Below are 14,533 nucleotides of genomic sequence, written 5' to 3'. Positions count from 1 at the left end.
TATGGAATCAAAGTTTTAAAGCTAACAGAAAACCAATTACTGTGAAAATATAAATACAAATAAAAATTACAAAAAAAATGTCACTATGTTAAGTCTGGACCTCTGCGATATATCGGAGCATACGCCAAGGCACAGGCTCAACTGGAAGCTTGATGCCCTGGCTGGATCATGACTGGATCCAGGCAGACATGACTACAAAAATACTTTAAACAAATAGGAAAATAATTAACGTCAAGAGGAGTCGCCCGCTGCAGTCGTCAAGTAAATATTGTAAAAAGAATTGTAGAACATATTTGAACTTTCATTCCAGCTAAGCTCGAGCCAGGCCGCCTTTGGCAGTCTGTGTTAGAATTGTCACAGCAAATTTTAAAAATTCATCGAAAAATGTCATACATCTCATCAGTATTACAATATCAGTTGAACCGTGCCGGAGCTCCTGCAAATTATCTAATAGATTGTGATGACACCTTGTTTTAAAGTGCTTAAAATTTACAAGAAGCTGAAGAGGAATTAAATGCTAATATTCTTGCTTTTCATGCTGGTAAGTAAACTCCGCCTAGCTACTTATTATGATTGTAGGTCTCTATTATATATTATGAACTGGATGTTGATTTTATAATCACAAATGTTGGGTTTTCTATTTTATGGAAACCACAAGGCCATAACTTGTCTAGATTCGACATCATTGCACCAAGCTATGGTCATTTGTATGCTTGTTTTCCTATATTAAGCTCCAACTAAGCTGACTTTACATATGTTCACAAATATGTACTCACTAGTTACAAGTTAACTTTGATAGCTACGAACCCCACTGCGTTGCAAATTGAAGTGACGCCTTCCTATGCGATTCTCATGATTTTAAGTAAGGCTTACATGTTTTCATGCTTTGACATTAAGTAAATGTCAAACTTATACATTCTCTCTCTCTTTCTCTCGCTATTTCCCTTTTCACTCCTGTCAGCTTTAATTCTCATCCGGTCTCTACTTTTGTTCTTTTAGTGATGCAAATCTCTCTCTCTCTCTTAACAACTCGTACGCTTTTAATTTTTGGGTAAGCACACAATGACATATGAGTATATATAATATGTTAAGGAAATTTAGAACTAAGCACTGTCTGGTATATTCATATACATATCAAGACCTGCGAGCCTGGCATTAATCCATTAATCCAAGCGGAAATTACATGAGAATGCCAAAAGATTCATCCAATTACGTGAAGTCCAGGACGAAACACCGCAAACGCGTGGCATCTTTGGCAATATGCGGCATCAGGATAATATTATTTGGCTGCGCCTTGTCTACGTTAATGAGGCCTACTCAAGCAGAAGTCAAAGAATTGACAGCCGAAGAAGTGGACAGTGTCATAGGACCGCGCTCGGACAATGCCAACGCCGGCGAGCAGATGGGACATCTTCACTTTCCTTCGATAGAATATACCCCATTCGAATCGAAGGCAAACTATACCGAAGAAACAATTTACTCGACTGCGTTCACAGATAGTCTGCACGGTTTCACCCACAGTCTATTTGATAAGATCGTAGTCAGAGGGCATTTAATACCGCCCGGTGAGTAGATTAACAAACTTTTGTTCGACCCGTCGTAAGAGCTGCTGAATTGTAGGCTACATAATGGTCAAGAATGGCGACACTTTCGCTCTGGGACCCAACGTGGAAAAAAATGATTGGCGCACTCTTCTATCGGAGTATTTTGTAGCACTTTTCTTGGTGATATTTCTGCTCGTCCTGATAATTATCATGCCTTTTTTGGGGTGAGTATGCGTGAACTTACAAGAATTCAAGTGAAACAATGCTGTGAGCCAGAGTTTGAACCAGCGTCCGGTTCAAAACAGGCTTGATGGCTTGCTGAAGAAAGCATTTCCAACCCCATAAAGTATATAAATATATTCTTGATCAATAGCCAAATCGATCTAGCCAAGTCCGTCTGTCTGTCCGTCCATCCGTATGAACGCAAGGATCTCAGAATCTTTAGAGATTTGATATTTTAAATGTAGTTCCTCCTAATGCCCGCGCAGTACGTGTTTGTTACCGATAATCGATAATATACCTCGTTACCAGGTAATCGATAAGAATCCACAACAATTTACTTTTTGAGAGTATAAAAATGTATAGTACCACAGTACAATAAGATCTACTGTTGAATATTTCATCAAGGTCGGTTAAGAAACACAAACGTTGTTAAAGAAAATGTGCTTCGGCTGGCCTCGCGTTTGCTGCATCTGGCGCAAATTGCAATTGTATATATGTGTTCAGAGGATTTTCTAGTCCAGAGCCTCTTACTGGTTTTATCCTGTCACAGGGTCTGCTATTGCTGCTTCTGCTGCTGTAAACGTTGCTCACAAGGATGTCCGTTCTGCGATAAAAAGGACGACGACTGCAGACGCCTGATCTGCGGTATTATACTTGCCATACTTTTAATTGGAGTTCTGTAAGTCTTGAAAGCAAAACCTCAACACTTACATTACCTCGATCCCTTGCCAGTTTCGGAATGATCGTTGCCATTGCCTCGAATATATTATTGGACCACGGTTTTGAATACACAAGAGAGACCATGCGTCGCGCCAGCCAAGACACTTGCACCTTCTTGCGCGAAACATCCAACCATATTGAACATTTGCTTGTGCGTAACTATCAGGAGATGGATACGCATATGACCGACATTTTAATAAGTAAGATTCCCTTCGAGAGTTCAATTTATTTGTATAGCCGTAAAGACATTGAAATATGTTTGAGGTAGAGTGTATATTGTCATGATTAGGATCTATACGATTCGTCTGTCCGTCTGTAAAAGCCTAGAAAATCTTGAGACTAACAATTTCATATATATATATATATATATTCGCAGAATATATATATATCGCAGAATATATAACCTCTTTCAATTCGCCGTGGGCTTTGGTATATACACACTTTTGTATGCCATATTTAATCCTTTAAAATTTCATAAAAATCGGAATATTAAAACCCGAGTTAATCAAGAATTCATTTGCCATGGAGTGTGGTTCAGGGATAAAGCACAGTTTCTGCTTTAAAAGAGAGGGAAACTGAAATGTTTTTAAAGGTAGCTCGGCTTAGGGTATTCTCTACTCGGGCACTTCCGACTAGAGTCCTCTCTGGCTAGTCGGGTATTTTTCTTGTTTATATTTTTCAGATGCACATCATCACGTATTCATGGACCTGTTGCAAACTTCGCAAGCCGATGTATTGTTTGATATCGAGCGCATATTGAATAGCATGCCAAAAGCGTTGGTTCTGTTCCGGGAAGTGCACAAATTGGAAAAGGATTTGCGTTTCTATGGCGCACAGCTGCGTGATGGTAAATAATATCCGACCTTTCGGCTCTTTATGATCCCTTCCTGATTTCAACAGGATTGCGTTCTGTTAAGCGTGACCTGTCGTTTGCCCTTGCTGCGCTGTGTGGCAATCGGGATTGCCTGAACTTCTTGAAGGGCTCAAATATCGAGACGCTGGATACGTCCAAATGTCTGCACTTCGATGAGGTATGGATTCTAGTTTCAAGGTAATGTTAAATCAAATTCTTCTCTCTCTCTCTCTCTCTCTCTCTTTTGCAGCTGCCTGTGTCCTCCAAGTATATTCATTTGGTCGATGAGCTTATTCACAACGATACCGCCAATATACCCAGCGACGCAATTTATCGTCTCCAGTCAATAGGGGTATACATTAAGCAAGCCATAGATCCTGTGACCCCGCCCCTAATACGCGATCTGCACGAGGGCATCACTCAGTTTCACAACCAGGCCCAAAATATGCGCAATATCATCGATTCCGTGATAAGCCACATTCACTTTGAAACGCTTAAGGGTACCAAATCGCTCGATGATGTCTACGACAAATTTGGAGTCTATCGTAAAGGCTCCAATCTACTTATTTGCGTCATGCTGGGAATCGTAAGTGTTCTAACCAAGTTTAGTTTTTACTATTAACAGAAGCCCAAACATAAAACAAACCTTTGGAGGGCAACTGCACTCCATAGCATAAATCCAGCATTAAATATATTCAAGCATGTTTTTTAAATCCCAAATTTGGGTTACAATCTAGGCTTATTTTCAGTAGAGCCGAAGGCAGGGCACTGGTTCGAGTTCTGGTTACAGCATTAAAGTAGAACGGGCTTATTAAAAACTAAACTAAACTAACTTTCAAAATGTGAGAACCAAATTTTAAATCTAGGCTGGATAAACAGCTTCACGCACCTTCCTTAACCTCTATATTTATTCTAATTTTAAGTTTCTGTACCAATTTTGGAATCCATATCTGGGTTCAAGGACGTGGATAAACAGTTTTACGCAGTCAACCCAAGGCAGGGCGCTGATTCAAATGCCTAGCTGTGTTTCGAGTGATCTAACTAAATGTATTTCCTTTCAGGTACTCTTTCTTCTCATCCTCGCGCTGATATTCGGCTGCCTTGGGCGCCTCAGACATAGCCAGGCCGTGATCTTCTGCAGCAAGGGCACCGGAGCTATCTTTCTGTTTTTGTAAGTGAAGGAGCTGTCGCAAATGAAGAGACGTCGATAACCTGTCCCCAATCCTGTACACAGTGCCATAATATTGATATTCTGCGTGTTGTCGGCCATCTTGCTGGTTGGCCTATTTTACTTTGTCATTGGCCTGATCACGTACCAGGGCGTCTGTGCGCCGTTGCGGGATGAGACAAAGAACGCGTTCTTCCGCCAGATGGACGCGACCATTGATCTGCAGCAATATTTTCCAAAAAACGATTCGAACTGGCAACCAGCCGCACCGATGCACATCTCGGCTGCCATCGAGGCGTGCGAGGCAAACGAAACGATCTTCAACTTGCTGCAGCGGAACAATTTGTACGATGTCAACGATCTGGTGCGCATAGAAGTTATCGCAGCTCATCCAACGCCAAATGGAACCATATTTCCGGCGAATGTGTCCACCTATGAGGTGCTCACCCAGCAGGAGAAGGACGGTCTAAATGTGGCGGCGCAAAGCAATCTGTCGGACTATCACAGTTCGATATTCCTAAAGCATTTATGCAAAACGGTGGCACCTGTCGACCTGCCCAGAATGATTGCTCAGCTGAGAAATTTGCGATCCGGCCTGCCCAGCGTTTGGGGTATCTACGACACGGCGATTATTGCCTTGGGCAACCAGGCATTCGCCCTGGAGAAATACAACAAAGAGCTCGCTGATAGGGTTCGATCTACTCTCATTAAACTGACCAATAAACTACTCGAGATCGATAGACTTATACTGTACGAGGACAGACCGTTCGGCGAGTCTATCGAGAAGCTAATCCAATTGGCGGATGCCTCCGAAGTGTACCTCAGAAATTCGTCCGAATCGCTTGTCAATGCACTACGGCAGAATCTCTCGCTTTTTCTTGAAGATGAGGTCGCCAACTATATCGAAATGGTCGTCAATTTCTGCAATCGCGATGTTGGACGCTGCGCACCACTTGCCTACATATATTACCGTGGTGTGGACCTGATTTGTCATCGTCTTGTCGATCCAATGGTAAGCTGATCACATTTCGCACACATACAGGGATATATATACATATATTAGAATCTATATTCTGCTGACCAACTGATTGTCTCAAGCCCAAACACCTTGTGAATAGGGCCCTCGCCTAAACGTGGCCTTGAGAAATTCCACCTGCAATTGTGAAAAAAGCGCTGAAATCGTTTGCATGAATGGATGTTTCACACTTTTTAGAAAATACTCTCCTTGACGAATTGTGCATGAGGGGTGAATATGGGTCGAAGAGGGGTGAATCTCTACAAATTCATTAGACATTTGCTCTACGCTCTTTGCATGATTCTGCCCTAATCGATAAAAAATACGAGTCAAAGTTAGTTTAAACGAAAGTTTAGTTATCGAGAGGTTCCACTTGCTCTTCATTTTCAAATAAGTGAAATAAAACATGGATTTAAGATAGATTTAAGGGAAACAGATGATAAAGATTTAAAGCTTAATAATTGGACCTGGCAAGGGCGTAAAATACTAGCTTGTGTTATATATTTAACATATAATTTATGTTCATTGATTTATTTGTCTATTTGCCTTTTCGCCGTAGAATGGTTTCTGGTTGGGCGTCCTGATCTGTGGTGTGCTGCTCCTGCCAATCCTGTTTGTGGCCCATCGCTTGCTGTGCCTGTACAACAAGATTTATCCGTCTTCGACAGCAGCTGTCGCCGTGGCCGCGGGCGGGTAAGTCTCACGTCTTCTGTCTAGTGTTCCATTTCAGTCAACGCTGTCCAACAACTGCCCAAAGCTGTCCAATCTGCACAGGCGGCGGCTTACCTGGATTACCTCTATTGCCAATTACCTTCGGTGTATGCAATGAATTGGATGACAATCGTTATACGGATAGAAATGCTGCCGTCAGGCCACCAGCAGCTGCCGACGAGCTCGAGAGTTTGGAGTCGCCGCTGTCGATAAGCAGCAAGCATAAACAAGAATAACAAATTACAATTTAACTAAACCCATATTTTCTTGTCCGTTCTTTAAATGTATATTTAATCGAATGTTTTTTCTGCATTGTGAATATAACTAAAGTAATATATTTTTCACATAATCAAATGTACGAACTGCGATGCTCCTGTTCAGCTAAGAGTTGCTGCTGCTGTTCGCCTGGTAACCAAAATAATAGCATGATTGCAGTCGAAATAAAATACCAGGCGAACAGAATCGACAGTTCGTTTATGGGATGCTCCTGTTCATCTAAGAGCAAAGCCTTCAGCCTACTGTTCGCCTGGTATAGAAATTAATAGCATGACTGCAGTCAAAATAAAATACCAGGCAAACAGCAGCGGCAGCTTCCTAAACTCAATAATAATCTTAAATGTTATTCTTGAATTACCAGGTGCCAGAGATCAAGAAAGCATTGATTTGATTACTTCGCTTATTCTAACTTCACTTGCTGAGCTAAGAAAAATAAGCTGTCATTGCTGTTCGCCTGGTTTATTTCGACCAATATAATCCGTTTCTTATCCTTTTCGACCAGAGTATTACTGCCTTTGGAAAGCTGTGCTTCAACTGTCACATCAAATCCCAACTGCTGAACTCCTGTAATACATTTGATCAGTTTTACAAAAGCATTTGAACCGTAAGGTAACCTCTTTCTATATCTTTTTAGTGTTTTTTACACACAGGTGAGTTTGATATACAAGATCACGACCTTTGGGTCTTTCAGTTTATTTTACAACATTAAATCGTGTTGGGCAATTATCAAAGCGCAGGAGTCGTGGGTGTTGGATGGCCACATTTATAAGGCCAGGCTGCAGAATGGAAATTGGTTCCTTTAAGTGGCCCATTGGCTCTGAGGGTCATGGCACCACCCATGAGAAGCAATATCCGAATGCAAAGTTTAGCCAATGTAGATCGGAGACACACTATGACAAAGAGCCTGACCTTTCCGTTTTGGCTCTGAGACCCATTTTTCACGTCATGCACACCATATTCGATAAGCTGCATTGGACGAAATTACCATCGGGTTTGTAATATTTTATTATATTATATTAAGTTTACAATCCATTTCGCATTTTAGGCTACGTTCAGGTCAATTACGATATGTCCTTCGCCTTCGGGCCCAAGGTATTGCGAAATGATTGGAACGAGTTGTTGGCGCATTATTGGTTGGCATTCTTGGGTGTGGTTTTAATGATCATTCTCATTATTATCACGCCCCTCATAGGGTGAGTTTTAAATAAGAGCAGTGATTTGAACCATCGTCCTTTCATATACAACATGAAACCCTTTCATACTTTTCGTCTCGCCACAGCATCCTTTATTGCTGCTGCCTTTGCTGCTGTCGACGTTGCCCGCAAGAATGTGAAGCAGGATCACAATAGGGAAAATAGTTAGTGCCTGGTTTTTGAAAATTCCACCTGCAAGCGTGAAAGAAGCGCGGAAAACGTTTACCATTCGATTGGGCTCAAGTTCATTATCAACAAAAATCCTTGTGCTAATTCATTTTAGCAGTGCTTCACACCTTTAGCAAAGTGAACTGCTTGACGGAAATGTGGTTCAAAGTTTCGCCAGGTGAAGTTACTAATTTAAACTCATAAAAAATCTCATGCAAACTGTTTTAAAGATTATTCTAACTTGGTACCTTTGACCTTCAAACACATTTTCATGAAGCCATATATACCCTATACATTTGTTAATACCAGTCCTATTTTCTCTTTGTAGAATGGCTTCTGCTCTTCTTGCCTATCAAGATTTATCCTAGACTAGCTGTCGCCGCTGTCGAGGGCGGGTAAGTATTCAGCTGTCTGCTAAATAGTATCGCATTTAAGTTTCAAAGGAGGACCTCAGAGATGTGAAATCGGAGTCCATCTGAAGGCGACTACGACGGAGGCAGCAGCAAGCACCAACACGAATAGCAAATGCAAATTCACACTCGAAAATAGCAAGTTTTTCATCAGAATTCACATATATTTCTTTAATATTTTATTTAATTAAATGTATCCAAGTAGCAGTTGTCGCAATAACACTGCTTAGGTTATTTTCATGAACAAAAAGCCAAATCTCGTGAAAATCGGTTAATTGTTGACCAAGTTATGCGGGTCGGAAACTTCGACCAATGTCTATATACGAATCCTAAGGATTATATTCACATGAATTTCGACCCAAAAATATGTGTTCAGATTAAAATGCCAGATTTTTTTAGAGGGAAAACCATGAACAAAATGCCAAGCCTCATAAAAATCGGTTGATTTTTGGCAGAGTTATGGGGTGGGAAATTTCGACCCATGTCTATATTCAAATCCTAGGGGTAAGATTTGGACATGAATTTCGACCCAAAAATGTGTGTTCAGATTTAAATGCCAGATTTTTTTAGAGGGAAAACCATGAACAAAATGCCAAGCCTCATAAAAATCGGTTGATTTTTGGCCGAGCTATGGGGGTGGGAAATTTCGACCCTTGTCTACATTCGAATCCTAGGGGTAAGATTTGGACATGAATTTCGACCCAAAATTATGTGTTCAGATTTTAATTCCAGATTTTTTTAGAGGGAAAACCATGAACAAAATGTCAAGCCTCATGAAAATCGGTTGATTTTTGGCAGAGTTATGGGGGTGGGAAATTTCGACCCATGTCTACATTCGAATCCTAGGGGTAAGATTTGGACATGAATTTAGACCCAAAAATTTGTGTTCGGATTTAAATGCCAGATTTTTTTTGAGGAAAAACCACGAACAAAATGCCAAGCCTCATGAAAATCGGTTGATTTTTGGCCGAATTAGGGGGGTGGGAAATTTCGACCCATGTCTACATTCGAATCCTAGGGGTAAGATTTGGACATGAATTTCGGCCCAAAATGATGTGTTCAGATTTAAATGCCAGATTTTTTTAGAGGGAAAATCATGAACAAAATGCCAAGCTTCATGAAAATCGGTTGACTTTTGGCCGAGTTATGGGGGTGGGTAATTTCAACCCATGTCTACATTCGAATCCTAGGGGTAAGATTTAGACATAAATTTGGACCCAAAAATTTGTGTTCAGATTTTAATGCCAGATTTTTTTAGAGGGAAAACTATGAACAAAATGTCAAGCCTCATGAAAATCGGTTGATTTTTGGCCAAGCTATGGGGGTGGGAAATTTCGACCCATGTCTACATTCGAATCCTAGGGGTAAGATTTTCAAATGAATTTAGACCCAAAAATTTGTGTTCGGATTTAAATGCCAGATTTTTTTAGAGGAAAATCCATGAACAAAATGCCAAGCCTCATGAAAATCGGTTGATTTTTGGCCGAGTTATGGGGGTGGGAAATTTCGACCCATGTGTACATTCGAATCCTATAGGTAAGATTTGGACATGAATTCGGACTGAAAAATTTGTGTTCGGATTTAAATGCCAGATTTTTTTAGAGGGAAAACCGTGAACAAAATGCCAAGCCCCATGAAAATCGGTTGATTTTTGGCCGAGTTATGGGGGTGGGTAATTTCGACCCATGTCTACATTCGAATCCTAGGGGTAAGATTTGGACATGAATTTGGACCCAAAAATTTGTGTTCAGATTTTAATGCCAGATTTTTTTAGAGGGAAAACCATGAACAAAATATCAAGCCTCATGAAAATCGGTTGATTTTTGGCCGAGTTATGGGGGTGGGAAATTTCGACCCATGTCTACATTTGAATCCTAGGGGTAAGATTTTGACATGAATTTCGACCCAAAATTATGTGTTCAGAGTTTAATGCCAGATTTTTTTAGAGGGAAAAACATGAACAAAATGCTAAGCCTCATGAAAATGGGTTGATTTTTGGCCGAGTTATGGGGGTGGGAAATTTCGACCCATGTGTACATTCGAATCCTAGGGGTAAGATTTGGACATGAATTCGGACTGAAAAATTTGTGTTCGGATTTAAATGCCAGATTTTTTTAGAGGGATAACCATGAACAAAATGTCAAGCCTCATGAAAATCGGTTGATTTTTGGCCGAGTTATGGGGGTGGGAAATTTTGACCCATGTCTACATTCGAATCCTAGGGGTAAGATTTTGACATGAATTTGGACTGAAAAATTTGTGTTCGGATTTAAATGCCAGATTTTTTTAGAGGGAAACCCATGAACAAATTGCCAAGCCTTATAGAAATCGGTTGATTTTTGGCCGAGTTATGGGGGTGGGAAATTTCGACCCATGTCTACATTCGAATCCTAGGGGTAAGATTTGGACATGAATTTGGACTGAAAAATTTGTGTTCGGATTTAAATGCCAGATTTTTTTAGAGGGAAAACCATGAACAAAATGTCAAGCCTCATGAAAATCGGTTGATTTTTGGCCGAGTTATGGGGTGGGAAATTTCGACCCATGTCTACATTCGAATCCTAGGGGTAAGATTTTGACATGAATTTGGACTGAAAAATTTGTGTTCGGATTTAAATGCCAGATTTTTTAAGAGGGAAAACCATGAACAGAATGCCAAGCCTTATAGAAATCGGTTGATTTTTGTCCGAGTTATGAGGCTGAGAAATTTCGACCCTTGCCTATATACGAATCCTAGGCTTAAGATTTAGAAATGAATTTCGACCCAAAAATATGTGTCCAGGTTTAAATGCCACGACCCCATGCACAAAAAGCAAAGCCCCGTGTAAATCTAATGAAATTCGACCGAGTTGTGGGGTGGTAACTTTTGACCTATATCTATTTAGGTCTTTTCTTGAGGGTACAATTTGAACATGTATTTTGACTAAGAATAATGTTGCCGGACTTAGATGCTAAATTGATCTGATGGTTAACAAGAAAGTTTCATACAAATAGTTTTCGCGCTTTCCAGACATGGACATGGAATTTATCGGAATCTTACCATCACATAAGGTAACTACCGTAAATATTTGAGTTTAATAGTTCTTACGGTATGGGCTGTGTGTTGATCACCAATCAGTTAGTCATCAGTCAGTCAGTCAGTCAGTCAGTCAGTCAATCAGTCAGTCAGTCAGTCAGTCGGTCGGTCGGTCAGTCTGTCAGTCAGTCAGGACAATCAATTTTATACAAAAATATTATAAAAGGCATATACTAGTATGTATTATATATGCAGTTGTGTGTGTATGTGTGTGCATGTATATGTGTGTTTGTGTGCGGGCGTATGTATGTTAGTGCATGCATACATGTATGTACGTATGCATGTTTGTTTTCTAAAACTAAACGCAGACGAAGCATATTTGCCGCTGTGCTGCAAATTTAAATGAAACGAATTTCTGCCAAGTGCTCTCCTCCTCGATTCTCAAGAATTCAAGTAGGGCTTGCTGAAATTCCACAAGGCAGGAAACGTTGCCTCCAACGGCCTGTGGAGGAGCAGCTGGCGGCGGTGGAGCAGGAGGCGGCAGAGTTGGAGGTGGGGCAGGTAAGTAGATGTATGTATGTAGATGTATGTATGTAGATGTATGTATGTAGATGTATATATGTAGATGTATGTATGTAGATGTATGTATGTAGATGTATATATGTAGATGTATGTATGTAGATGTATGCATGTATGTATATATGTATGTATGTATGTATGTATGTATGTATGTATGTATGTATGTATGTATGTATGTATGTATATGTATGTATGTATGTATGTATGTATGTATGTATGTATGTATGTATGTATGTATGTATGTATGTATGTATGTATGTATGTATGTATGTATGTATGTATGTATGTATGTATGTATGTATGTATGTATGTATGTATGTATGTATGTATGTATGTATGTATGTATGTATGTATGTATGTATGTATGTATGTATGTATGTATGTATGTATGTATGTATGTATGTATGTATGTATGTATGTATGTATGTATGTATGTATGTATGTATGTATGTATGTATGTATGTATGTATGTATGTATGCATGTTTACATGTATACATGTGTACATGTATACATGTCTACATGCCAAGCATATATTTTCATATGTAATAATACACGTATACATGCTTACATGTATATATATGTGCACACAGTATGTATGTATGACATATGAATGTATTTATGCATGCATGTCTGCATACATGCAATACAAAGTTTCATACAAACGTTTATCGCGATTTTTCACACATGCGAGAGGAATTTCCCGAAACCCCACTTTAACATGCACCTTCATCAATTAAGGTAAGTAAAATGAAAATTTCAAAATTTCCTAGTTCTTACGGTATGGGCTGTGCGTTTATCACCAATCAGTCAGTCAGTCAGTCCGTCAGTCAGTCCGTCAGTTAGTCCGTCAGTCCGTCAGTTAGTCCGTCAGTCAGTCAGTCCGTCTGTCAGTCAGTCTGTCAGTCCGTCAGTCAGACCGTCCGTGCTTTCGAAATATAGCTCTTGTACCTCGAAGCTCAAATAAAAATTGACCGTAGAAGCCGTTTCTTGGCCGAATCAACAGGTCTGCATAAATGCTTTTGATTTTAATAGAACACATCCGGTAGCATGCAACAAAAAAAAAAATAATACGCATGTCAAGCCGTGGCCTATCATCAATCATATTGTAATTAAGGCGCGCTCCATATCTAATCTGACAAGAGAGACTGCGAACGACCGAAAACCAGACTACCGACTACCGGGTGAACAAGCGCACACAGCTAAGTCAAGCTGAGACTCAGATCCAGCGAAAGTGACTTTGTTGTGAGGCAGCGACGCAACAATGCAAGGAAGCGAAACCTATTTCAAGAGCAGCAAAGTGAAGCGAACTGTGTTTGCTCTAACCAGAGCAGGTGGTTTTGAGTTAAGTTAAAAGTAGCCAACAGATTTATTATTGATTAAAGTAGAACAAATTACACGGCTTTGCTTGGGGGTAACAAAACGCTTTAACTCTAGACAGATCCTTCCACGCTAGCTATGAAAATTGAAATTTTGTTTGAACCGGCGACGTAACGGTTGTTTGTCTGGCGCTCATCACGTCACGGTCTTCCAAGATGTTGATGATAATCATCAACTTTGGCCACTTTTTCCCACACTTATAGATTGATTTCCCCCAAAACCCATCGCATTGCTCGCTTTGCAACCAAAAAGAAGCTTCAGGAAATATTACAGCTGTGCTTTGTTCAGGTTAAACTCTTTGCGTTAAATATATGTTTCGCTTTTGTTAAAAGCTCTGCAAAGGAATATCAAGTGACGCCCAGTTGTTGTGGTTATAAGGGTTAACCACAAGGCCAACGAAAAAGTGAAAACTGCCAACATATGATTTTCATAATTTTCAACTAAAAATTAAATCACGTTTCTTATCAGCATAAGGTTGTTGTTGTTGTATTTGCTGTCGATGTGAGTGCCTTTCTTTTTTAACAATTACCAAAATAACAGCAGCGGACAGCAAGAATAACAACAACAACAACAATGAAATTTCACTTTCAATTTGTGTGTAAAAACAAAAGACTTAAGACACGAACTTGCCGCTGTGGACTGCGGACTGTCGCACAGGCGCACTCTTAGCGAAGGTTAAGAGTTGTCCGATTTGATATTCAATTGGTATAACTGTTTCGAAAGCCACAACTGGCCAAAATGGCCGCCAAGCTGGACGCAGGTCAAAGCACTCGTTAAACAGGCCAAACTCTAGGCAAAGTAGATTCTTTTTGGAGACTGATTCCTTGAGCGCGAGCCGGGAACCAGTGTTCTTTAAGTATTACGAAACTCTCTAGAATTGTTTGGAATGTTGATATTAGAATTGAATTGACAATAATTTGGGGTACCATTAATATTTATATTATATTTTTCTTGTAATTCAAGCGCGGGTCTTAATTTGGGCAAGTTAAAAAGGTTTATCACCTGTGAATCCCAACTAACTTAACTTAAATTGTTTATAAATTGAAAAAATTAAGTCGAAATCCGTTTAATTTTATGAGATACGGTTCACTTATATCTGAATTCAGAATCGAGCTATACGTATAATATAAAACATTTATGTTATGCGACCTTCGAATAATATTTATGTGAGATATTTAAAGTTCTTTAATTTATATCTCTCTCAGAATGTTAGAATTTATCTTGTGTGAATTATGTTTGATCTTTGAACATGGGCCGGGTAAAGACGGGTTATGCCCGCT

At 39.9% G+C, this 14,533-nt stretch overlaps 1 protein-coding gene across 6 annotated transcripts; it reads left to right on the top strand.

The window, feature by feature from the left end:
- The first annotated feature begins 334 nt into the window (after nucleotides 1-334).
- Nucleotides 335-8,530, top strand: LOC26531579 (prominin-like protein). Of its 6 annotated transcripts, none has more exons than XM_015176281.3 (18): nucleotides 335-541; nucleotides 1,000-1,051; nucleotides 1,140-1,565; nucleotides 1,621-1,768; nucleotides 2,317-2,445; nucleotides 2,499-2,686; nucleotides 3,169-3,333; nucleotides 3,387-3,517; nucleotides 3,590-3,925; nucleotides 4,401-4,510; nucleotides 4,574-5,519; nucleotides 6,082-6,215; nucleotides 6,280-7,159; nucleotides 7,247-7,500; nucleotides 7,555-7,702; nucleotides 7,789-8,048; nucleotides 8,199-8,265; nucleotides 8,325-8,530. In XM_015176281.3, the coding sequence occupies exons 3-13, from the start codon at nucleotides 1,184-1,186 to the stop codon at nucleotides 6,467-6,469; spliced, it is 2,859 nt and encodes a 952-aa protein (XP_015031767.1). In that variant the 5' UTR covers nucleotides 335-541; nucleotides 1,000-1,051; nucleotides 1,140-1,183; the 3' UTR covers nucleotides 6,470-7,159; nucleotides 7,247-7,500; nucleotides 7,555-7,702; nucleotides 7,789-8,048; nucleotides 8,199-8,265; nucleotides 8,325-8,530. The 6 variants fall into 6 exon arrangements, with proteins under 6 accessions (XP_015031767.1, XP_032291437.1, XP_070063978.1 ...); XM_032435546.2 differs by having other exon boundaries at nucleotides 1,109-1,565; XM_070207877.1 differs by having other exon boundaries at nucleotides 1,102-1,565; nucleotides 6,280-7,118; nucleotides 7,201-7,500.
- The last annotated feature ends 6,003 nt before the right edge of the window (nucleotides 8,531-14,533 follow it).

The sequence above is a fragment of the Drosophila virilis genome, chromosome 3 (assembly GCF_030788295.1).
Source record: "Drosophila virilis strain 15010-1051.87 chromosome 3, Dvir_AGI_RSII-ME, whole genome shotgun sequence".
NCBI classification, from domain to species: domain Eukaryota; kingdom Metazoa; phylum Arthropoda; class Insecta; order Diptera; family Drosophilidae; genus Drosophila; species Drosophila virilis.
Note: the sequence above shows the minus strand (reverse complement) of the source record. Positions and strands in the feature narration are given on the sequence as shown.

Coding starts and splice junctions, on each gene's coding strand:
- LOC26531579 (XM_015176281.3), top strand. CDS start 1,184: ATGAGAATGCCAAAAGATTCATCCAATTACGTGAAGTCCAGGACGAAA. Junction 1,769..2,316: donor ATTATCATGCCTTTTTTGGG/GTGAGTATGCGT, acceptor ATCCTGTCACAG/GGTCTGCTATTGCTGCTTCT. Junction 2,687..3,168: donor TATGACCGACATTTTAATAA/GTAAGATTCCCT, acceptor TATATTTTTCAG/ATGCACATCATCACGTATTC.